This window comes from Agelaius phoeniceus, chromosome Z (genome assembly GCF_051311805.1).
Source record: "Agelaius phoeniceus isolate bAgePho1 chromosome Z, bAgePho1.hap1, whole genome shotgun sequence".
In the NCBI taxonomy this organism is placed as follows: Eukaryota; Metazoa; Chordata; class Aves; order Passeriformes; family Icteridae; genus Agelaius; species Agelaius phoeniceus.
In genome coordinates, this window is record NC_135303.1 from 55,682,475 (window position 1) to 55,707,711 (window position 25,237).

The window sequence follows — 25,237 nt, forward strand, 5'->3', positions numbered from 1 at the left end:
GCAGTAGGGAGAATGCCTAGGTGCTGCTTTGAACCCATGTGTGGGCACACTCTTTGTCACTTATTTTCTTTGTGTTTAAGTTTACTCCCTAGTAAGACAGTTATGAAGCTTTAAGGGATTATATCCATGCCAGTCATGTCTAAGCAGTTGATGAGGCATTATGCATTACGGCCAAATATGGCCCTGTGTCTTGGGTAAATAAATATTTGGTGAGTGTTTTCAGATCAGTGAATGAAAAATCCCTATCCAGTGATGTATTCTGACAGAGACTTAACTTTCAGCTCTTGGCTTCAACTGGGACTGCTGGCATGAAGAAAACTCAGTGTGGCTTATGTGTTTTATTGGGCTAGGAACTTACTGCATAGTCCAGGTTTCTAATCAACTACACTCACCCTTTCTGTGGTGCTGCTTTTCTGTGCTGAAGTGTAACAGGGTGGGGAAAAACAAGAGAAGGCATGGCCTTTCAGGTACTATGATGATAATTATATTGAAACCAGGTAATTGAATATTGAAGATACTTTAACAGCCAACACACCCTGCCAGGATTGCTTTGGTCCTATCTATATCTTTTTATTGGGAGAATTTCTAGGAAGCATTTGCAAAAAAAAAAAAGAAAAATTGTGCTGACCTGGTGAGACTGTAAATTTCTGTAAATTTTAAACTTAATTGTGTACAGATGACCACTGCAGCCTGTGATTCTTAGAGAACATATAAGTAACTGTCAGTATCTGATGTATTTTATTCCTTCTGAAAATATGTTGAACAATATTAGGAAAGCAGACGCACATTAGTGACAAATCTACACAAAATGAGGTTTCCCATGTGTTAACGCATTCCTAAATAATGTAAAGCAGTATTTCAGCTATTAGCTTTGGGGGTTTTTAATGGTTTTTAAATACATTGGATCCATTCATTGCAGTCTACTTACTGGAAGCTTTATTTAAAATATTTTGCTCGCATAAGCATATTGAGCTGTAAAGGATGGCATTACTGGCGGGAAGAAAATTCAACGTAGCTAGATGTTTGCTGGATTGGAACCTTACTATACTTGCTAGAATTCTAAGCAGTCCTTCTACCTGCTTTTCCAAATTCTCTTAAACCTCTGCTGTTTACTTTGTTTCTTTTGTGGTTATTTTTGCTGCTGTTCCAAAACAGTAGGAAAAAGTGTATCTGGTGTCCTGATTTTCTCTTTTTCCCCCTCCCCCATGAGGGAGATAGAAATCTGAGATTGTGTTCAGGAAGCTTTATTAGTGCTCAACCTCAGCACAGTCTGCCAACGATAAAGTCTGGAGGAGGTGCCCTTGGATCTGCTCCCTTGCAGGCTGCTCGAAGTGAAATGCTGGAAGCTGGCCCACTTGGTGCTACTCCCAGGAGTACTCCCGTTCCCAGTGCCCCTCTGTCAGGCGCACCACATACTTTCCCAAACCTCTTTCACTTTGGGTGCCTCCCTGTCCTCTTTGCAATCCTTTGTGTCCCTCTTGCACTAAAGATTGTTTGTGTGGCCAAGGGCCTGCATGTCCCCTCACACTGTCTGTCTGTGCTTGTGTGTGTTCTTTGCAGACGTGCTCTTCTCATAGCGGTGTTCCTACTCCGTACTTAGCACATAGTTACTTTTCCCCTCCAGTCCACATTAGCCAGCCTATCCTTATTTGTCCTCTGCTTTTCTTCCACTAGAGGAGCTGCGTGTATTCCTGGTACCCGGGGCATACTGACAGGCTGCATGGAGCTAAAATGTTACAGTAGAGTAGTCAGGGTGACTCCAGGGAGCTGTAGTGACTTGCTGTGGTCCATGTGACATGCCAGTCTTTTGATGACACACAGCTTTAGAATTAATCGTTATGATTATTAATTGGCGTTTAGGTCTGTATCCTTACCTCTCCTCCCTACCTTTTCTGAGGAGGTCACAATTAATGCAACCCTGCTGCTTTGTAAAGTTGCAGGCACAGAGTGTGATACTTCATTCACAGGGCTGTAAAGGAGGATGTTGAGATGTATCAATAGAAAGAGATTATATTTTCAAGTGGTACAGGGAATTGATGTTACGGGGGGAGCTAGACTGTTGTAGCTGCCATGTTTGTCATAGTTGGGGAATTATTGAAAGGTGCAGACTAATAGGCAGAATAACACCTGATTGTTACCAGCTGTGGCTGATGCCAAAAGAGTCAAGGGAAGGGAAGATGATGAGAGAATTTACAAACAAGGTATAGGTTTAGGCTGGATTCTGTGAGGTAGAGCAGTTCCAGTGGCATAGTTTTATGTTTTGGAAGGGCTGGATAATTGAAGTAGGAACAGCTTTGACCTGCATGGCTAATTCCTGCTGACTTGACTGTGAATCCAGTGCCAGAGGTTAATGGCTCAAGATGGCCTTCTGACACAAACACATTTGTCCAGCAGAATGAAGGATGCAACAACATGTGAACAACCATTTTTTACCAAAAAGGCACCCTTGGTTTAGCTGTGCATTCTTCCTCATCTAATAGCAGTGGATTGTGCCTTCTGCCTCATGCACTTCTCTTTTCAGAGATCCCTCTTATTTTGCTTTCTAGTATTGTTTATGTTACCGTATTTTCTGTTACTGAAAATGCAATAGAAGAAAAGTTCACACTAATCATTCATTTAAGCTGTAAACGTTAATATTGCTTTTGTTAGTGACCAAATGTAAATGAGGTAGCTTGGATTCCCTGATAGCTTCTAATTAGGCTTGTTTTTGCAAAGGGAAATCTTATCTGGTGTTTCAAGGTGGCAGCTGCTCACATGAGCCAGTAGGAACTCCTTCCTCACCCCCACTCTCACATAATTTTCTATATTGTCACTTTCTTCTGAAGCACTAAGCAAAAGTGACTGCTTATGTGAAAAAATTCCTCATATAAAGTTTCAAAAATTCCTTTAATTTCTATAACTTTTCTGCAGAAAGATGTGAGCAAGATTTCATCTTTCTGCCCAGAAACGTATAGTTTATCCCATTTATGATAGATTAAATATCTACTAAAATAATTGCTATGAACATGTTTGCTTTGAAAGCAGCAAAAGTCTACTACAAATTTCAAAGTGTAATGGCAAATTTTACTTCTTGCAAGTTTGAAATTCTTCAGAAATTAAGTACAATTGCCAATGGTTTCTTAATAGTCTTTCTGTAGACTTTTAGTTTCAGCAAGGTGAGTTATAAAATGATCTGAAACATAGTGTTTAAGCTAGCTGAAGAGTAAAAGTGTAAAAGGGAGCAGGGTTTGAAGGATGACCAAACTTGTGAGAACAGGGGAGCAGGGGGATGTGGTGGAGACGTAAGAGAGTTTTCACCCACTGCAGTAATGTTTCCAAGTACATGCCCTTTTTTGCAACTGCAAACTGGTATATGTCACATGCCAAAGGATTTATTATTGTGTCTGTGGAACCCCCTGACAGGGGTGGGATGTTTATGTGAAAGCTCTGCCCTGAGATGCTGTTCACCATAGCAGTTTGTGTGCCCCTTCTGTGGAAGGGAGACACTTCTAATGGAAGTTACACTGTTCTTGGGTCATCTCCTTCTTTTCTATGTGCTTTTTTGACTGCATCCTCTTCACTTTCCAAAGTCATTGTGTTTCTTGTCACTGATATGATAGCCGAAATACTCTCACCTGGCCACTTTTTGAGAAACTGATATGGAGCTGGACATGGGACAGAAGGGATGGATTGGTATTTTTGCATACTCTTACCAATGCTTCCCCTCTCTGCAGTGCCAGCAAACAGTGCTTTTTTGAAAGGGAACCTCAAAGTCCTTTGGTGATGTCAGAAAACCTGATGGCAAATTGTCATCCTCCTGGAACAGTGCTAGAGGACTGCATGCGGAGATCTGGCAGGCTTCTTTCATCATTTGGTTCTCAGCCTGTTGGCTTCACATGATTTGACATGGCTTAGTGAGACAGCATGGGAGGCAGTTTTCTAAGGAAGAGAGGAGTTTGTCAATGGGAGTTTGTCAATGGGAATGGGTACTGTGCCCTGGAGACAGTGTCAGCTGGGTGCATTTTCTCTTCCAGTGCTCTTATCTCAGTACAGCTGTAGCTAACCTATCCAGCCTGCAGCGATGGTTTTCAATAAAGCTCCTCAGCCCAGCTGTGAGGTGGGTCGATGATTTCCTCCATCGCCACTCCCCCGGCCTTTTTCTTCCCTTCCCTGGACATGCAGTTTGTCATCTGCTTGCACAGAGCTTCCTTGTACTGGGATGTGGCTTCCTGTACTAAATCTGATCCAAATTTCTGCTGTGAGGTATTCCCTCCCCCTTGAAGGGTGGCAAGGAGGAAAATAACAGTTGAGAGTGAATAGGTGTTGGCTGTGATCTTTACATGTGCTGGCAGCAGATCCCATGACTTGTATTAGCTGCACAAGTTGAACAGATGGAACAAATTGACAAAATCGTGTTCACTCATGCTGTGCTTGAGGAGCAGCTGAGTTGCTGTTTGAAGTTGAAAGTCTGAGTGTGTTTTTCTCCCTGCTTGCAGTGGAATTTCTGGTTATAGCGTAGAAGCTATTGCCCCAGTGCTCTGCAGTAGCTCAAAACAGTAATGAGAGCAGTGTGTGTCCTCCTCTGTGGTTCCATGCACTCAGCCACAGTTTTGGTGAGGCAGAGGAGAGTAAGGAGAAGGTTTCCCTTCTAGGTAACAGACTTATGCCTCCTCTGGTTGTAAGATGGTGAAGCTGGATGAGGGCTGAGCTCGGCCCTTCTCTGCTCTAGACAAGATTAACGTTTTCCCATACACTTCTCCAAGTGGAAGGCTTGGAGAAGATATTCAATTTCCCTTGAGGGGAAGCCATTTTTGCCCGTTCACAAGGCATTTTCAGCTTGCTAGCTTAACTTTGCTGGTCTGCACAACCTAGAGACTCTTGTGGCTTCTCCCTTGCATTTTCTTGCTTCCCCTGCCTTTCTTTGGGCAAAATATTGGACATGCAACTGACACTTCCCACACACTGACAGTGTGGAGCCCCAAATTTAGGAGGCACCAGGTCAATAATTTTCATCCTGATTCAGTTATGAAAAAGTATCATTATTCTTTCTCCTTTTGAAACTTGTTTATAATTGATTATTCACCTACTTATTCTGTCTTCCCTTTGTCTCTCTTAACTCCTCAGGACTTCAGGATGCATTTGACAGTGACTGGGAAACTGGGAAGATCACTTACAACAGCTATAAAAATGGTTCTGACGATGCTGTTTTGGCTTACAAACTCTTGGTACAAACAGGCAACCATGCAAAGCCCATTGACATCAGCCAGGTAGTGTATCAGAGTTCATGCTGGTTTACACAACAATACACAAGTCTTCAGGAGTGGGGGGAGGTGCAAAGTCTACAGAGGTTGTAGTATTTTTTTTTCAATGTCAAGGAGCTGAATGTCTGAATTGTGCCTTTCTTTTATGGCCTTGCTGATGTTGCTGAAGCCACTCCTCAGATGCAGTATGGCCTATGTTGTAAAGTGTTCAAATCCACATGGCAAATACCAGTCCTAGATTGTTACTGGTGTGCATTTTGTGCCCCTGTGCCAGACATGCTCAGTTTCCATGGAAATTGTTGTGAAAATACCTCTCTGCATCCATAGGTGTATGGAGTTTAGTCCTATGTCGGACACTTGCAATTATTTGTTTTGTTCCTACTGATATGTTCAAAGAAGAACATTTTTAAAAATGTATTGATGAATTATAGAGGAAGGAGACTGAAATGATTACATGCAGTATCATATTCTTGTTCCAGCATCACTAAATACATCTAAAGTGCTGTAGACCTATCAATGGCAGTTGTTAAAGCTGACTAAATAAAATATACCTGAGGTTACCACGACATATGACTGCATTTGCTGTAGCCATTTGTAAGTGGAAATACATTAGGAATGACTCCTTATACTAAAATTAGATTTCAAATGCTGAAGAAGAAATTCTTCAATAACATACCCTCTCTTCTCTGAGAGTCATCATCAACTCACTGTGCTTTCAGGCAGAAAAAAAGTGTTTTTAATGAGCTTCTTGGCAGTTCTGCTTACTGTCTTTCTTTTTTCTTCCTGGCATTAAAGGTGACAGATTTACAGAGTACATTGTTCAAAGTTACTGTAGTGTGTGAAACACAGTGCTGTATAGCAACATGCAACATGCTGTCAGGTCTGAATGAAGCTTCAGCAATGAATTAGGCAAAGAAAGGGAGTAGAAGAGAAAACCTTCAGTGAGATTTTGTTTAGCAGAGTGTACCAGGTACGCTGTGGAACAAATGCAATTGGACTGCAGCTGCTGATATAATTTCCTGTGCCTGGGAGGGAGAAAAGTGTGGTGCACCCACAGGGGTTGAGCACTGTACTGTGCAGTTCCAGAGACAGCTTGAAGACATACAGTTGTTGCATATCCTGTGGACTAATTGAATCCAGATCCTTGGAATCCAACTTTTTTTTTTTTTTTAACTGCTGTCACTGTTGTTTTTCATTTCATTAAAAAGACCTGGAACTGGAGCTCAGCCAGAATTTTAAATAAACAAAACAAAAATCCCCAGTAATACTTTTCACCCATGGAGTCCTCTGCAAGAGCTCTAGCTGTGCAGGATTTGGCTAACAGAACTCTGGAAGTATACCACTGCTGTTTACTCCACAGATGCTTTGCCCACAGTGACCCAAATAACACGGGGCAGTCGTTTGCTTTTTTGACACTGGGCATTTTCTGAATACATAGGTCATAGGAGGCAAGTGTTAGCAAAATTTATACAGATGTTGTTTTATTTTTATAGCTCTCCTCCATTTACTGGGTGGCATTTCCTTCAGTGTTAACAACAGAGGTTAACTGCACACAGACATGTATAGGGACTCTTGCCAGGTTTTCTTTCCCTGTCTTTAAATATGTTTCTCCAACTTGGTTGTTTTTCATTCTTGGCTGCAGTTGTTCAGAATTTGGATTTAATTGGTTCAGTGTATTCTGGAACCATCTGTTGATTTACTGGTTATTGTAAATATTATATGAGCACTAATTTATAAATAACCACTGTCACTGCATTTTCTTAGATTTTGTTTTTGTTGTCCAACAATAGTTTACTGATAAGTCCCTTCAAGTGAAGATTCATCTTCTCTTACTTTTACCCTCCTATACATGTGTTGCATCTCCAGGCCATTTGTTGAAAGCATTATGGCAAGACTGCTGAAACCAAAACTTACTCTGAAAGGCTTCTAATTTTTTCCCCATTTTGCAGTTGACTAAACAGCGTCTGGTGGATGCGGATGGAATCATTAACCCAAATGCTTTCTACATCTACCTGACAGCCTGGGTTAGCAATGACCCTGTGGCCTACGCTGCCTCGCAGGCCAACATCCGCCCGCACCGCCCAGAGTGGGTCCATGACAAAGCAGACTACATGCCAGAAACACGGCTGAGGAGTAAGTAGTGTTTCATCTTAACTTCCTACAGTTTACATGAGTGCCCCCACTCCTTCCTTCTAGCACCAGGAACCCTTGATACTGCACAGGGCTCGGAAGCATTAGCAGGAGAAGACATTGTGTTACACTGTAGTTATAGGAGATCCAAGCGCCGCTGAGACTCTGACACCATTGCAGGGTTTTATCATGTTGAATAATGGGTTACAGAACAGTTTAAAGCTCTAAAAGTTTATAGTAAGCATTGCTTTTTAAAGTGTTACCTGATAGTTCTGTCTGTGTGAGAAACCTGGGCATTTCATGAAATTCCTGCCTCAGTTATTCTGAAATTTCATTACTGAAATTCTATCATGGCTGTTCTCAATTCCTAATATCTAAGAAATTTTTACCAAAGTAACTTGTACACTCAGCTAATGCACTGATATCATACAAGAGCTAGAGGGACTAGGGGAGAGGTCCCACTTCACACCATTCACTATTTTCTGGCACCAATACCAAAAGCTGGCTTTGATTCAGCTTTCAATTGAGGATTGCTAGTTGGACACCAGTAGGGAAGGAGAGAGGGCATACAGGGGACAACTGGTGCACTTGGAAATGTGGTTGGATAACCACGCTTCAGTGTATCCAAACCCTAGAGCTTTGTGGCAGTCAGCCAAGTTTTGTCTTAATGAAAATTTATAGTTGAGATTATAATAGGGCAAATCATGTTAAGCAAGTCAACTGAATGAAGCTGCAGGGTTGGAACACACAGTGGCAGTAACCAAAATCTTGTTGAAAAAGCCTTTTCTTTTCTAGTCATAGAGTAGACCTTGCATTACACTCAAAAAGAAGTATGGAGAGTCTTGGTTTGTCAAATTATTAAGGGATAAAAAGTTATGGAAGTAACTCAGTAAGCCATTACTTCTATATTATGGGGAATTTTCCTCCACTAATTTCCATCTGAATGTGGATTTCTGCATCTGAATTTCCAAATATTCAATGGAAATCTTTAAAAACCAACCAACCTGCTCAAGCCTAATTTTTGTCTAGTTTTGTGTCAGTGGATCTCAGTTAATCTTAGGGAAATGATCTTTAATTTTGAAGAAACTGCATAAAAGAGGAGCATTTGGATAAAATTTTTAATTATGTGATTGTCCACTCTTATGTCGCAGTTAGGGATTTTTGACTAGGTATTCAGTAAAAAGCACTATAACACTGATTAGGATTAAATACATGGATTGAAAGATTACTGTTAAATTATAGGTAACTGTTAGGGAACTTGGTGGAGGCTGTGTTCATCCCATTACACTGCATGATAAAATAGAGTAATCTCATGTGCTGTTTCCGGTTTCTCTTTATTGGAGAGTTTTAAAACTATAATTAATTCCAAACAAGTAAATTCAAATTCACTACCTTTTATGCATTTTGCTGTGAAGAATAAAATATTTTGCTAACCTGTATATAATGTTCTTCCCAAAAGTGCATTTTAACACTGCTGTCATTTTCCTAGTTCCAGCAGCCGAGCCCATAGAATATGCTCAGTTTCCTTTCTACCTCAATGGATTGCGTGAAACTTCTGACTTTGTGGAGGCTATTGAAAAAGTGAGAGCTATCTGTAACAACTACACCAGCTTGGGGATCTCCAGCTACCCTAATGGTTACCCATTTCTCTTCTGGGAGCAGTACATTGGACTTCGTCACTGGCTCCTCTTATCCATTAGTGTGGTTTTGGCTTGCACGTTTCTGGTGTGTGCCCTCTTCCTCCTAAACCCCTGGACAGCTGGGATCATTGTAAGTTTATTATAAGGGTCTTTGTTGAAGTCAAATTCCTTTCAGCATAGCTCTTGCTGTAGTCGGGAAGGTTTTGTTTATGTCTGGGCCTCTGGTGGAGTATGTATATTGCATCATTCATTATATATTTATTCAACTTGAGGGGGTAGGGTTCATGCTGAAGGTACAAACCTTAATAACCTTAATCTTTTGGCCACCTTTTTTGCAGGTTTAAAGGTTTCTTAGAAAGGTACATAAACTTTTACCCTTGCTCAAATGCACACTAATATAAGAAATAAAGACACAGAGGAAAATTAAGAACTTTATTAAAACAATTTCTAATTCTGTATTCCTTCTCTTCTTTTGTCACACATAATTATTTAAGGCAGTTGCTTATGACTAGGTTGTCTGTAAATTTTCCCAGCCATTTCTGAATGCAATATTTCTGGAAAAAACTGAAATGCTTATGTTGTACAGTACAGACTGTGGAAAGCCTGTAACTCAGCGAGGAGAAAGATCATAAAATTGTAAACTGCAGAGAATACTCCTCCATGCTTTCTGCAAGGCACCAAAAGCTTCTCAGTAAACATTCAAGTTATATTGAATGATGATATCCCTATGTTTAAATTCCATAAACTATCATATGGTTTATAAAAAGCCAGAAGTAGAAAAGCATAAAAAAGTTACTAGGTTTTTTTAATGTACATTTATATGACAGGTATGTTAAAAGGTAAATGTTTAGTCTAGAATATTTTTCATAGCACCTTATCAAGCAATTTATGTTATTATGCTTGATTCATTAGCTTATAAAATCATTTATTGTAGTGCATACTTTTTCTCCTTTGGAAAAAGAGTTTATTTTCAGAGTCCACCATTGCTTTTATAAGTGTGTCTATTTTTTTTTCTCCTGCTTGGCTTTAGCTACTTTTAAAGTTGATTCTCCAGATTTCCTTCCCTCCCTTTTCCTCAGTTTTTTTTACAAGGTAGATGAAAGAAAAATAAAAGCTTCCTCTTATATTTAACTGTTCACTTTGTCCATGTCAATCCCCCCCAAATACCTTAAAAGCTGAGAGTCCCTCTGTAACCTGAGACACATCAGCTGATTATGGCATTCAGTTTCTTCTGTGCTTTAGACATCCTCGCTTATATTTGCAGTTCTACAAAAGAGAGTTCAAATACAGATAGTTGAAAGGTACTTTTTCTGGAAGGACAGTCTGAAATACGGGTGAAAAAGAAAAATGCACCTTTGGGAAGTATCCATGATAAGGAGGAATAAATGGTTTTCCAGCTTACTGATGGATTATAACCAATACAAAGCTGGTGCTTCATGTGTTAACTGGTTCTTAGGGTGTAATTTAGACTGGCTGTGCATTATTCGTTGCCATTGAGAATAATGAAACAAGAGCAGCTTGTCTTTGGGAATATAGGATGGCTTTGAGGAATATGTCCTATGGTAAACAGGTTATTTTGAAATGTCTTTCTCCTCATTGTCTGGAGTATAAGAAAATACTAACAGATGTTTGAAATCATCTAGGTGGTGGTGCTGGCTCTGATGACTGTGGAGCTGTTTGGCATGATGGGTCTAATTGGAATAAAGCTGAGTGCAGTGCCTGTGGTTATCCTGATTGCTTCTGTTGGCATTGGTGTGGAATTCACTGTTCATGTTGCTTTGGTATGTAAAATCAAGAAGCATTTCAAAAACATCTTAAAATAAAATGGTGGCAATGTTCAGATCACAAATCCTTACAGTTTCTCGTCAGTGACATGATTCTCAGAAGGAAAATGGTCACAGTTTTGTGTACCTATCTGTTTGTCTCAATGGAACAAGAGTTGATCTTCATGAGGTGGTTCCTAGCCATTGAGTCAGTCTCCCAGGAGACAAGAGAGAATACATTAGCTATGATACCTGTTTGCCTGATTAATGCAATTATATAGAGAAAACAGAGATCTTAAATGACTTTGCTTCATTCCAGACTCTCATGATCCTTGTCTGATGCCCCAGTGTTGCTGCATCAGCATTACACAGCTTTCTGTTGCCTCTTGCTTGTTCTCTATCTCGCAAAAGAGAATTCTTCAGAAGAGTTTTTCAAAATCAGATATTGTATCATTTGGTATTTCTGGACTTTTTGAATGTGAACATGTTTGAATTAGTGTTCCATTTGTAAAATCTGCACCTTTGTTTCAGAAGCCATTGGCTAATAATAGAAGGCACAAACATGCAGTCTGTAAGAAAATATTTTTCTACTGTTTATCTAGTGGTTTAGATAATGTACAGAGTTAGGGCACATGAAATCACCCTAAATGAAAAGAATCATTTTGAGAAAAACTAAAGTGGAAGTAGGGTAAGATTAAAGAGGAGCAATTGAATTCCTCAAGTGATGACATCTTTTTTCCCCTGCTGCTACAGATAGACTTTTGGAGGCAAATGAATTTGCTAGGACTTTGAATCATTTGGGAAGTGTTAGTGTAGATGAGGAAGAAAGAAATGACAGCTTCTTAGTATTGAAGACTTAAAACAGGAAAAAATGGAATAAAAAAAAGGACAAAACAGTTGTTTCTAGTTGGGAAGAAACTAATTTAATTTACAGGACTTTACAGGTCACTTGTGCCTGAACATAAAATGCCAAGCAAACTGAAAATAGTGGTTTTATCACATTGACACTGGAGATAAAAACTTTGGAACACATAAATAGTCAAATCAGTGTTGTATAAACAAAAAAGGTAGTGCTTTTAATGCCAAATTTTATTGAGTTTAAGAGTGATTCACAATGCAGTTGTAGGTCAGTTTTCTGCTATTGCTTGTGAATGTGACGTTGTTTTTTTCTAGTTCCAGAGAAGAGGGACTTAAATTCCAGGACTGTGAGGAAGATAGCTGCTTCAGCACATATCTTAATAGCCAGTAGGGAATTAGCTAAAGAGAGCCCTTACAAATCACAGTAAGAAGATCAGTCAGGTTCTTGTTTTCTTAAACCATTAAGTCATACAAAGTAGACAAATTTATAACACTAGTATTTGCATGTTCTTAATAAAGCTTATTCATACGGAGTTGTAGGGATGAAGACAGTTCACTTGTGATATTGTTGCTCAGGCACTACCATGTTCAGCACTATTCCTAGGATAATTTTTTATGTATAGAACTGCTAGCTTTGAAGTACTAAAAGTTTCAAAAACTTTTTTGAGTGAAATGAAAATGTTAAAAAAGTCACAGAGGCCATAGACCCACAAGAATGAGAGGAGCAGCCTGCAATTTTCACACCTGAAGTGCTTTCACCAGGATATAGATTCTTTTCAGGTGGAAATAGGCAAATCCAGAGACAAAAGGCTACTGTTGCAAGTAGGCATAGCTTCCAGAATTATTATGGGCTGACTCTGTTATCAGTGCTTACTCTGGTTGTGTGACTTCAGCAGCTGCTGTGGTATATCTGCAGGATCAAGCCTTCTCTCAAGGGTTAGGCAGCTACAGAGATAACTTTGATAAACTGTGATTTAGAGTAATTAACTGATGGAAACCTGTGTATGCTAGGAGAGAGGCTGTTTGGAAGGTTGTATACATCTGCCTAAGGAAATGGACTTTTTTGTTTTACAGGCGTTTTTAACTGCCATAGGAGACAGGAACCATAGGGCTGTCCTTGCATTGGAACACATGTTTGCACCAGTGCTGGATGGGGCTGTGTCTACTCTGCTTGGGGTGTTAATGCTTGCAGGATCAGAGTTTGATTTTATTGTCAGGTAAAGCATTTTTGTGTTTTGACTTTCTTTCAAAAATAAAAATAAGTGTGCTTTTAATTTTTATTCACTTCAGTGAATCTGTCATTTTATTACTGTGCATGGTGTGTCAAGTATGCTTATGTCATGGTCCTGCCTTCCCTCTGTTTTATTAACTCCTTGTTACTTGCTAGACATGGTAGTGTTTCCATCACTGACATTAAAATCTGTTCCAGGAAAATCTGAGACTTAACATGAAGGAGCACAAAAATGTTGCTCTTTAGAAGCTTTGCTGATTCTGGGTTTGAATTAGTTCAAAGCATCTTGTATTGTCCAGTGTTAGCTGCAGCTGACCTTTAGCCTTGAGGTCCTCCAGACTTCTTGTATGCACAGGAATTTGTATGCAAAAGACATGTGAACCTACAAACATTCAACTGTGCTGCAAGTGACTCTCTCAGGGCCTTCCCCTTCTATCCTTATGTAGGTTTTACATAATGAGGAAAAGAGGTGGGGGATGTGGGGGGGGGGGGGGGGGGGAAGAAGGCGCTGTTTGGGAGCTGGGGAACCATAAATATGAACGTAGAACTTCATACTAAAATTTTGTACAGCAAAGCCTAAAGGCCCTTCTGTTCAGAACTACAAGCAGGCTGTTTCTTGCGAATATAATTAAGAATGTGTGTTTGTCAAGTATAGAGGAAAGCAAGTCTTTTCTTGAGGGGAATTTGAGAAGTGCAATGAAACAGATCCTCTTCTACTCCAAACAACCTGTGGAGCTCTGCAAAATGGCTAATCTTAGAAGTAACACAGGCTCTTTGTGGTAAACTATAGCACACACACAAAAAAATAATCCAAGCCCTAAAATGGAACTGAGGTAGAACTGGGCCAAATAAAAATGCTCTGAAAGATGGCTTAACTACTTAGGTAGACATAAGCTGGATAGATGACTAGACTTAACTGACATCCATTTGACAACAAGAACAACAAATGTCAGGGACAGGAACTGGGAGAATGACTGCTAAATCTCATCAGGCTTTTTGTTTATGTATGAAAGAGATTTGCAGAAAGCAGGCGGGTTGCAGTTAGATCTCATTAAACCTGCATGAAGAATATTACTATACAGGTATTCCATGTCCTGAAATAATTTTTTCCCCCAAAATCACTATTTTTTTACTTTATTGAATTGGTATTGAAGAAATAGAATTTTTCTTTTAGGACCTGGTTTTGTAAGGGTCAGAACATTTTGACATACAAGTTACTGATAGATTTAACCTAAATTTACAGGGGTATATTTTTGGTGTGCAACTTTCCTACTTAACAGATGAGATTTTGGCACACATTTTTGTGTCATAGCAAATGGAAGATTGTAGCAGCCTTTCACACCAAATTTGGATTGGATGTGCTCTCAGTTTATAAAATGAGCCTTTCAACTTTTCAACTTATGTTATTTTACTTTTTTTGGCCATCAGTTTCTGTTTTTATAGCACAGTCTCACTTCAGTTTGCTGTGTTTAAAAAATATAATAAAATAAACTATGGGGAGCTTGAGCATTGTTAGAGTGGGCGAAGAAGATCCTAAACTTCCGGAAAGCAACAGATTAGTCCAGCAATGTGGAAGATTAAGTAAATTAACAGACACTGTATACACCAACTGGTCAAAGCCATAATCCTCCTGTTTATTCTAACGTTAGATGGATGAGATGCAAATGTTTTTAATGTCTGTTGTTGATCTGTGTCCCAGTTTAAAGTTCTGGTGGTTTATGTTAGTAGAGTAGATTGGCTTGCTGATTTTTGTTAATGCAGATCAGAAATTCCCAAATGTTTACAATAGCAGGATATTTATAGTTTTACAGGAGTCTGATATATTTGATCAGATGTGAAAACAGGGAGGCAGTAAAGTTTGTTGCCAGCTAGACAATGTAATCAGCAGACCCATTAGTAGCAAACTTGCCCTCTGTTCTTCTCCTTTGCCTTCTCCTTCAGGAATTTACCAAGACTGAGTCCTTGAAATCATTAGTTACAACGCAGTCTTAAGTTTAGTCTGAGCCCCAGCTGTGCCGAATACCAACTAGCAAGACTTTCCTTTTACTGACAGGTTTACCTTGGTATTCATGAAGGATCCCAGACCTTAGCCCTCAGTGGTGGGAAAGGACAACTACTTGTGCACTTTTCTCTTCTTCCATAGTATTTCAGCCTTTATGTTTGAATTGGCTGACGCAAAACAAGAGTATTCAGAGATGCTAAATTGTTCAACAAAAGATTAGCCTGCAATGCAGCTCTGCCATTGTGGAGCGCTCTTACTCAGTACAATGCTGAAGCTTACTATAGAATGGGCATTTTCTTTGCAGAAGGCGGGTTCCTGTGTTGTAAAAGAGTTGCAATTCAAGCTATTTGGTAAAACTGGAACTCACAGAATTCTAGGCGTTAAGTTTGATTAATGAACAGCAAGGAAAACCCTTACCTGATATACTGTAGATTTAATTAGACATTCTGCTGTAAGTTGCAGAAGCATTTCACAGTGGATTAGCTGATGGGAGAAGAGGGCTTCTTTTCCTTCTACACTAAATTGTTTAAATTCTACACCCTTCACTTCATTTGTTTGCTTCTGCTGGGTTTTCACTAATGGGGGCCCCTTTTCATTGTATTTGTGCTTTCAATCCATTCAGCCCTTCCCTGCACAATCCATATTTTTGTGTTTGTGTAACACATTCATAAATAACATTACATGTTTTCAAATTCTGGGAAATTAACAAATTTAATTTTTTTCTTTCCTTTTCAACTAACACTTTGTGGAATGTAGCTTCTCTAATTCAAAAGGTAAAAACCCCTATATTTTATATGGAAAGTGATATAATTGTTTCCTTTGATGTTAGTAATATATTAGAGCTAATTTAGGATCTGTATTATTTTAACATATGTAGGAGTAATTTGTAATTCCTTGTTTCTAACAGTGGCTATTCTCTCCCCCAAACCATTTAAACTGTACTTCAGGTATTTCTTTGCTGTTTTGGCAATCCTAACCATTCTGGGAGTTCTCAATGGATTGGTGCTGCTTCCTGTTCTTCTCTCATTCTTTGGACCATACCCTGAGGTCAGTAAAATTACTAGTGAACAGAAAAATAATACTATGTCTGTGTTGCTGTCCCCCTCAATCACCGCCTGGTTTTAGGAAATATTTTTAAAATTTTCTTTGATTAAGTTTCTTGCTCTCAGGCTTCTTTATAAATTTTTATTAAAAGTGCTGTTTGTTACATAGTTGATACTACTCCTTTTTAAAGTTTGTTTTTTTTTTAATAAGTCTTGTTTTAGAGGTCACAATAAGCAAACCTGATAGGGTTATTTATACTACTCGCATAATGTGATATGCAAACAAGTTTGTAAAATAAGGATTTCCCTCAATATTTTGCAAAAGATAGTTTGTTTTGTACACATAGCTTCTACTTTCCTACCTCAGTGGCACTGTTGAATTCCTCAAAGTGTTTAGCTGAGCAGACCACCAGGAAGGCCGGTGTGGACCAACACACACAGTGGTGGTCGAGAGACCACACCTTGATAACCAGGATTGGTCTGCCAGAAGGTCCCCACTGCCCAGCCACCTCTCCCTCTGGCATTCTCCTGCCTCAAGTAGCATTTTTGTTGTGGGGAAGGCTTCACTTAGATGTTGATGACTTTACAGTACAAACTCCAAGTCCAGACTCCAGGATTCACAGACACCATCTTTATATTTGGTTGTTGGTCATTTATTACCTACCCTGTAGTTAATACAATTACTGTGTTATGTGGGGCTGTCTTTATCATGTGTCAATAGATTCAGTGTGCTATGTTTCATATATCTATGTGTGTGCACAAGAATAAAACACAAGGTATGTATTCAGCACTGGTATATTTCACAAGTGTTTGGGTTCTTTTAATATTAGTAAAACAGTTTTGACAACAATGTGTACTCTCCGCATTCCTAACAGTACGCATGACCTGTCTATTACTCAAATAATGTGAATGTGTGTGTTATTACCATATATGTTGCTGTGATGTGTGTATCCATCTCTCTTTGCAAACAGACATGGAGTAACACTGTCCCGACCCACTGAGGTGATTTTATGAAATCACTGCTAATGCTTGCTGAAAGGGGAGGGGAGCCCACATATTATTTTTGTTTATATATTTGCAAGTGCATGCACATATACACATGTATGCTCTTCCTGATACAACGATATTCAGAAGAATATCTGTGTAGTCTTGTTTACATATGTATCTGCGGATGGAGGTCACGTCTTTTATACTTCCATTAATTTTTTCAGTTCAGTATCTGTGTTCATCAGAAAACTGTTGCTAAGCTTGTTGTGGCACGGCAGGGTGTATGTGGCAGAACATTGTTTGTGTCAAGCTCTAGTGATTAAAAGGGTAAAGCTAGCTGAATGTAACTGAAAGTGTTGCTGTCACCAGGTTTCTCCAGCCAATGGACAGGACAGATTGCCCACACCATCTCCTGAGCCACCCCCTGGTACTGTGAGGTTTGCACTGCCACCTGGCCACACAAATAATGCTTCAGATTCCTCTGATTCTGAGTACAGCTCTCAAACCACAGTGTCTGGAATCAGTGAAGAGCTGCATCAGTATGAGGCCACCCAAGGTCCTGGGGCACCAGCCCAGCAAGTAATAGTGGAAGCGACTGAGAATCCTGTCTTTGCAAGATCCACTGTAAGTATCTTTCATATGTATTAGCAGGAGGGCAAGAAGAAGTTTTTTGGTGTGTTTTGTTTTTTGGGTTTTTTTAAAAAGATCTATTTATTTTCATGGAAAACTCTTTATGACGGATTGTGCTTTGTGACTTTGTGCCAAAACCTGTTCGCAGGGACTGAAGGTTTTCCTCATTCTCTCCTTTAGAACTGAGCTGGGGGTAAAGTGGTGGTACAAAAGCAGGTGTTTGGCATGAGTAATTGCTATTACATCCTATTGGCACCAGCCACAAGAGAGAGCTCTCAGTCTGTTTGATAACTGTTTTCAGAGAGAGAAGGAGACATTACAAGATCCCAACCTCTTTCACACAGCTCCATGTGGATTGCTATAATATGCCTCTCTGAGGCAGCACATTTTGGAGAGAAAGATTAGAGCCAGAAGAAAGCAGTTTGAGTGCTGTACCAAATCTTGGGCCTTGTTGCATCTTGCTACTGAGTTGGCATAATTGCGATTTCAAAGGAAAGTGAAAAAGCTCTGTCTCCTACCCCTGCTGATGTTGCATGCTGAGCTGCAATGCGGATCTGGTTTTGTTCAGCAGAGGCCTAGAAATAGGTACAAGCACAGCCACATTTGAAGTTGGTCACGGTTTATTGACTGATGTAGCTGCTGTGCTTCACGCTCTTTATGGAAATCAGAAAACAGATTCCTACAGTCTATACAAACTACCCTACTAACATCCTGTGTATGTTCCCTGCGTGGAATAGCCTTTTCCAAATGCCTGCAATTCTGCTTGTTGAGTTAAGACCAAGTGCTTGTCACCCATCCCTTTGAAAAGATGGACCAGCATGTAGGAAGCTTACAATAATGTTTTCAGCTGTCATCCTGTGTTTTCTGAAGATGTGCTCTCCAGGTTTTAAAAACTTCAGACAAAAACCATGGAAAAATCAATTATCAGCTTCCACAACATTCCCTTTGTAGAGTCAGAGCATTATTATAATTATTCCCAGCATAAAACACAAGCAAGTGTGGTATTTGCTTGCTTTGCTGTGTCAGAGGTGTAACCGTGCGTGTCTTTCTCAGGTGGTTCAGCCGGAAGCCAGGCATCAGCCGAGCCCTCGGCTGCGGCCGAATCCGGAGCCCAGCACGCAGCAGCCGTGGCATCAGGGCAGGCAGCCCAAAAGGGAAGCGAGGGAAGGGCCGCGACCACCTCCTTACCGCCCTCGCAGGGACGCTTTTGAAATTTCTACTGAAGGGCCCTCGGGACCCAGCAGCAGCAGCAGGGATCGTTTGGGCCACAAGGCTCGCTCGCACAGCGTTCGGAGCCCGGCGTTTGGGGCCGCGGGCGCCGCGGGAGCAGCCTACTGCCAGCCCATCACTACTGTGACTGCCTCAGCCTCAGTCACTGTTGCTGTCCACCCTGCCCTGCACAGCCACAGCCCTCGGGGAGCGAGCTTTCCATCCTGCGAGGGACACCACGAGGCCGGCCATGCGCCATTTGAGGACCCCCACGTGCCTTTTAATGTGCGGTGTGAAAGAAGAAATTCTAAAGTGGAAGTTATAGAACTGCAAGATGTTGAATGTGAGGAGAGGATACCTGGCAACAGCTCACAATAAGGTAGGTCCATCCTGTGTAACTGCAAGCATTGGCCTGTGTCAGGCAATGGTGTGATCAAAAGAAAGAGAAAAATTAAATTTCTCAGAGGTAACTTTTCATAGACAGCACTACTTACAGGTCACACTGATCACCTTAAATCTGCTAACTGTGAATATAGTACATTTTGCACTGGACATGAGGTTGACTAAGATAGAGCACTCCAACACTGGGAAGTCATACTTCCATTTACTACTTCGAAGAGCCTTGCAAAATGGATAAGTACATCATACAATCCCAGTTTACCTGATGAGGAAAATAAAGCAGAGATGTTGTATAACATCTTCAGATCTGTGCAACTGCATATACCATTGTGTAAGTCCTGTCTTCTGATCCCTGAATCAGGCATGCTCTAAAACATTATATAAAATGACATTGCCTAGGAGAGTGTAAAAATTGCCAGCTACTTCAGGAGCTGTCATCTCTTGAATAAAATAATTTGTGAAATAATTGAAAGTCCATAATAAGGACTGAATCCCTCTGGAAGAAGAGCCAGGTGATAGGTGGGAAGTCCTACATGCCTAGTGCACTTCTGCTCAGCTGGGTGTCCCCTGCTCTTTGGAGGGGCCTTCAGAGACCTCCCCAGTGACCTCGTACACTGAAGATGTCTGAGCTGACCTCTGCCATACCAGGGGCATCTGCAGTGACAAGTGCAGGTTTGCACAGGATAGAGCTGCCCACTGAGTTTTTACACTGAAAACTTCTTGGGGCTCTTACATGAAAAACTATTTCTCACTATTTTTACTATGTTCTTCTCTTGCAGGGAAAAAGAAGGTGTTAGAATAGTTACTTATCTGTGGATTACTGTTTTTTCTCTTTGCTTGTCTGAGCTTTTCAGTGACAGACAACAGTCTGAGCAGAGCAAGTAATTTTATTTTGATTCTAGAATATTTTGCATGTACGCATGCATGCATGTGTATGCACACACACAGTGTTTTGACAGAAATTTTAATGATAATTCAAAATGAAACCACTTTCTGAATCATAAAATGTCTCTCCAAATATCCCAAAGTGTAAATAGGAGTGAATGCCTTTAGCCTTGCAGTCTAGAAATATGACAAATAATAGTATCCAAAGAATAAGGAAATACTTGGGCTTAGTTTTTTCAAGCTGAAGTGTACGTTAATGTGAGACTCTTAAATAAACTCGGTATTCAATGTAGCATACTTCTTCTTCAACTGTTAATTAGTTTTGACTGAATTTGTCACAGCTATCTAAAACTGGGAACTTAGAAATTAAAGCATCAACATTTTTTTAATTGGCATCAGTATTTCTTCACCAGGAAATTAATACCTGCGATGAAAGTAGAGCCAGCATTTCCTGGCTACTAAATCTAACCTACTACTAAATCTAACCACAAGAATCATTAAATGAGTTGGTTTCATTTGATTTGTTTTTCTTGAAATTTAGTGAATGTTTGCTTTTTTCTCTCTCCTTATTTGTACAGGGTAATAACTGAAGCAAAGAAGAGGCCAAAGATGGAAAACTGTATTCCAGAACTGCTTGAAGAGAACTGCTTGAAGTTGTAGAAAAGGACATGCTGCATCAGGACAACAGTTCACTGTTACTGTAACCTATTGTATTATTTTGTTAAATATTTCTTTTAAGTATTTAAAAGATGTACACATATGTAATATACAAAAGAACGATGTAAAGTAGTATAGTCTGGAGTAATTTGCCTTTGGGCAATAGAATGGGGACAAAATTGTGTGCTCTTTGTACTTTCTGTACATTGATATCTGTGCCACAACTAAGCTTAATCTAGTTCTAAATTTCAGCATAAGTTGCTGCTGCTTAAATATTTTATAATTTACTTGTATAATTCTATGCAAATATTGCTTATGTAATAGGATTTCTTAAAAGGTACATGTCTGTTTAAAATATTTTAAATTTGTGTATCACAACCCTGTGGTAGTATGAAATGTTACTGTTAACTTTCAAACACGCTATGCGTGGGAATTTTTAAAATAAGCAAATATGAAGAAAAGCGAGTTAATCTGGGAGGCTTAAATAGACTTAGCTATGTGCAGGTTTTGTTTTGCTGTATGTGTCCAAGTGTGCATCTGGAAACATGCATGCTTTTGTGTGTATGTTCCTGGTGTACTCTAGTTTTTCTTTTACTGTATCTTAACACTTGGTGGGCTTACAAACCCACTGATGCTGATGTGAGTCTGGCTTTCCCTGTTAGTAGGCACTAGTGAAAACTCTGTTGTTTACCAATATATACAACTACAGACTGCCATCATCAAAGGCCCAACTAAAATACTAGAGAAGACAGGGAGTTGAGGTTTAGAATTATGTTTCAGTTCCCAAACCCTTAATGACTTGTTTCACATTACTTTAGTCAAGTCACTTAACTGCCCCATGCCTCAGTTTTTCATTCTGTAAAATGGTTATAATTACACTTACCTACCTCCCAGGAATGTTGTGAGGCTGAATTACAGTTCATGTACTGCTTCGATGTTTTTTTTTTCCCTCGCAAAATATGCCAGGTAAGTGCAAGCACTATAACCATTATTTTTTCACTTCCAAAGGTGCTGGATTTTGACAGGTGCTGGTGGTTATAGAAATACAATGAGCATCTGCCTTATTTTGATACTGTTAATTTTGAATGGGTTCAGAAGCTGGATAATGGATTGTTTGATGGTTAGCCACAGCTTAGCTGAGTCATTACAGCATTGAAAGCAGTATCTTTGGTCACCTTATTTTCATGGCAGGAAGGAGTTAATAGTAAGTAATAAAAAATCAAATGGAAGGATTAAAAAAAAAGTATATTCACTTTTAAATATAAATGGCTTTTTGGTGGGCCAGGATGGTAATGACACTTAAGGCCTGGGTAGTTATTTTCTTTATTGTTTGTGTTTCCCATGCTGCATTGGCACTTTTAATTATAACAGCTAAACTGGGATCTCTTTGCGAAACTAATTTAGCTTTTTGTACTATTATTTTTAAACTAAAAGGGGATTGCTGCTGGTGAAGGGTCTGGAAAAACACTGCAATCTGTTTCCAGCTGGAAACAAACCATAGGAACAAAGAACCTTAATTTAAAATAATGCAACACAAGTTTTCATTATATCTGTCTTCTTTTTTTATCTTTTTCTGCCCTTCACCAAGCTGTTTTTTAGAGCAGGTAGATGTTCAGTTTTGTATTCAGAGCCAAACACAGACAATATTCAGTTTCTAAACACAGCAGTGGTGGGGCTTTTCTTTATGTATACCTGAATAGCAGTGGCCAATTCTTTGATGGGAAAGTGTTTTTCTCCAGTGGCTTCAGGGAGTCTATCTTTGCCTATAGACCTTGCCAGCAAAACGAATGGGGATAATTAGAATGCACAAAATTCCATGCCTTTTTTGCTCACTTGAAAACACTTTGATATGAGGCACTTGTTTACAGATCTCCAATGTGAACGCTCGAAGAGCAGGTGGCGAGAGCCTGGTGTCATTCCCGTGATACATAAGCTACTGTCTCAGTGCACACCAAGGGTTAATGTCGCAACTGCCTACTGGTCCAGTTCACTGTCTAACGTGAAAACTCTTGATGACAAAAAGATGAGGGGCCCCAATTTAGCACTAGCAGCATAGTGACCTCAGATCATACAAACTCTGCAAGAAAACTCTATGGTACTAATTGGAAGCCACCTTCAACCACCAAGCTTGTGCGCTCACGTGTCAGAGATTGGCAGGGCTCCCACTGGCACCACTCCGTGCCGCAGGCTGCCTTGCTTCCTGCTCTTCCTCAGGAGGCAAGGGGCCCAGGGCAAGTTGCAGTGTCTCCCACCTGCCCTGCCCCAAGCCTTCCTGCGTGCTTGTGTGTGGGTGAGCTGTCTGCTGCTTTGTGCACAATGTAGACCTTCTTCTTCGATAGTCACATTGGCAAGGGGAGAACTCAGTGGCTGGCAACCTTTGTTTTGTTTTGGTTTTGTTTCTTAACTTTTTTAATCATGGGTGATATTTATATTTTTGTATCATAAGAATGTTTTTCTTACAGTATTTTTCATGCCAGTTTATAACAAACAAAATGCAGGGATTTTATTTCTATTGGAAACACTATTACAGTTATGTTTTTACTGTTTAATGGATTTTTATTTGTATAGAGTGCTTACTAATGTTAAATAGGAAAGAGTATATAACATTTACATTATGGACTTGTTGTAGCTTTTAGTGTAAGGAGTTAAAAGGAAAAAAAAATATTCAAACTGGGTCTCATTGCCTGCCTGTTTGGTAGGAGTGGGTTTGTGTCATTTCAGTTACAAAGATAAAATTATGCCATATAATTTATTTATATGAAAATTTATTTTTGTAGTGTACATAGTAGTCATCAAGTCTTTTGACAGAAATATATTTTTAAAGAGTTTATATGTAATGATGATACCGTTATGTTTTGGAACACTGCTGAGATACAATTACAGTGCACACTTTTCCTTGAAAACCCCCTGGAGAAAAGAAAGTGTTTAACAGTGTTAAGAGAGAAAGAGAGTGTGACTATTCATACAATTCTGAACTGTGTTTTAGTTACCATTTGTGATCTAGCGTGGTTCTCATTTTAAGCTTTGAATGGAAATTGTACAAACTCTCTAAATATTAATGTTCAAACACTGATAGAAATTCTAACATGAATAAAAAAATATTGTAACTTACTGGCTATGGATTTGCTTGTTTATGGAATGCTTCTGTATTTACTACTGGTTATCTCTGCAGATGCAACCATGCAATCATTCTGATTTGGAGCATGAATCTGAGATCTTTCAGAATTTAGGATATATGGGATGTTCAGATTTGCCCATTTGCAGCAGGAGCCATTTGTTGCCCTGTCTAAAGGGTTGCATGCTGGTCGTTGTCTGTTGATTCTGTTACCTTTGTATGTTGGGGGATAGGTTTAGGACTGGGTTATGCATATCATTCTTACTCTGAATGAAACAATATGTTGACTAAAGCACTTTATATAATATAAAGGTTATTTCTTCTTAGACATGGGAGGAAATTCTTTGTCTTTTTCCCATCTCTGTGGGAATTTGCGCCCTAAATTTGATAACAGAATCAGTCTGGTATTTCCACTTTGTGGAAGAAAAAATAAATGTGTTCTGAGTTCTGAAAACTACAGCCATCCATAAGAAGGGAGACTCTTGACAAAATTCCCTCCGGGAAGCATGCTACTGCTTGCCAGCCAGGATGCAGGTCCCTGTGCCCCGCACAAGCCCCACTAGGCAGGGAGGAGAATCTGCGGTGGGCAGCAGGGAACAGAGTAACAACATCTGTCTGAAGTCATTCGCATCGCAAACCGCAGGGTGGTTTCCCCTGTGCAGATACTCTGCCCAGCATCCTTCTAAGTTCCACAGAGCCAGCAGTCCTTCACTTTATCCTTTAACCCTTAGATGATTGTTTTACATGAGACTTCTTAACGTCTCATAAGGAAAAAGCCCAAACCTGTCTTGAGATAATTTGTAATTCAGGCTTTACTTCCACGGCCAGAGTAAATACAAATACAATTTTCAATTTTATGTTTTCTGGAAGTTTAACCACAAAAGAGAAAAGCAGAGTTAAAGGACTTGAATTGCAAAACTTCAACACATACTTTTTTACTACTCAAAATACTCTCCCTCACACCCTCAGGATTAGCCAGCCTGAGTCAGGTTGCAGATTTGACTCTTGTGGATAAAGCCCATGAGAATAGTGCTCACTTTGGCCTTGCTTTAGCTCAACTCACTCACTTCATCTTTTATGTCCAGCGATCCATGGGAGCTGCTCCATTCACACAGCTGGAAACCATGTAAATAAATCAACACATTCTGTCCGTCAGAACATGGGATTTTTTCCTTTAAACATTATGTTTTGCAACAACAATAGTTATTTACATAATACTACTTGTCATGTTTAGTTTTCTTATCATTTTGCTGTCAGTCTGATTAACCCCAGGTAAGAACTTGATCTGATTTTTGCCAGAGATTGGCCGTATTTATTCAGGCCTTAAGTAAACATGTGGCCAAATTTTTGTTGGCATAATGCATGTATTTAACAGCTTCAGGAATGCTACATGCTGCTAAACTGCAGCAGCACTGATATATGAACAGGTGTTTCATTTTTGTTAACTT

At 39.7% G+C, this 25,237-nt stretch overlaps 1 protein-coding gene across 7 annotated transcripts in view; it reads left to right on the top strand.

Annotated features, from left to right (window-relative positions):
* Positions 1-23,785, top strand: part of PTCH1 (patched 1) — a 73,569-nt gene extending 49,784 nt beyond the window's left edge. For 4 of the 7 annotated variants that reach the window (XR_013179771.1, XR_013179772.1, XR_013179768.1 and 1 more), the window contains 10 exons: positions 5,104-5,246; positions 7,190-7,373; positions 8,860-9,140; positions 10,654-10,791; positions 12,706-12,848; positions 15,812-15,911; positions 17,264-17,518; positions 18,578-19,112; positions 19,912-20,013; positions 20,596-23,785. Coding sequence is in view for 1 of the 7 variants with exons in the window: in XM_054652650.2 (XP_054508625.2) it covers positions 5,104-5,246; positions 7,190-7,373; positions 8,860-9,140; positions 10,654-10,791; positions 12,706-12,848; positions 15,812-15,911; positions 17,264-17,518; positions 18,578-19,111 (1,778 nt within the window). In the remaining 6 variants the exon portion in view is untranslated. Of the gene's footprint in view, positions 1-5,103; positions 5,247-7,189; positions 7,374-8,859; positions 9,141-10,653; positions 10,792-12,705; positions 12,849-15,620; positions 15,638-15,811; positions 15,912-17,263; positions 17,519-18,577; positions 19,113-19,911; positions 20,014-20,595 lie in introns of those variants that run through there. The other 3 variants (XR_013179769.1, XM_054652650.2, XR_013179773.1) reach the window with 3 other exon arrangements.
* The last annotated feature ends 1,452 nt before the right edge of the window (positions 23,786-25,237 follow it).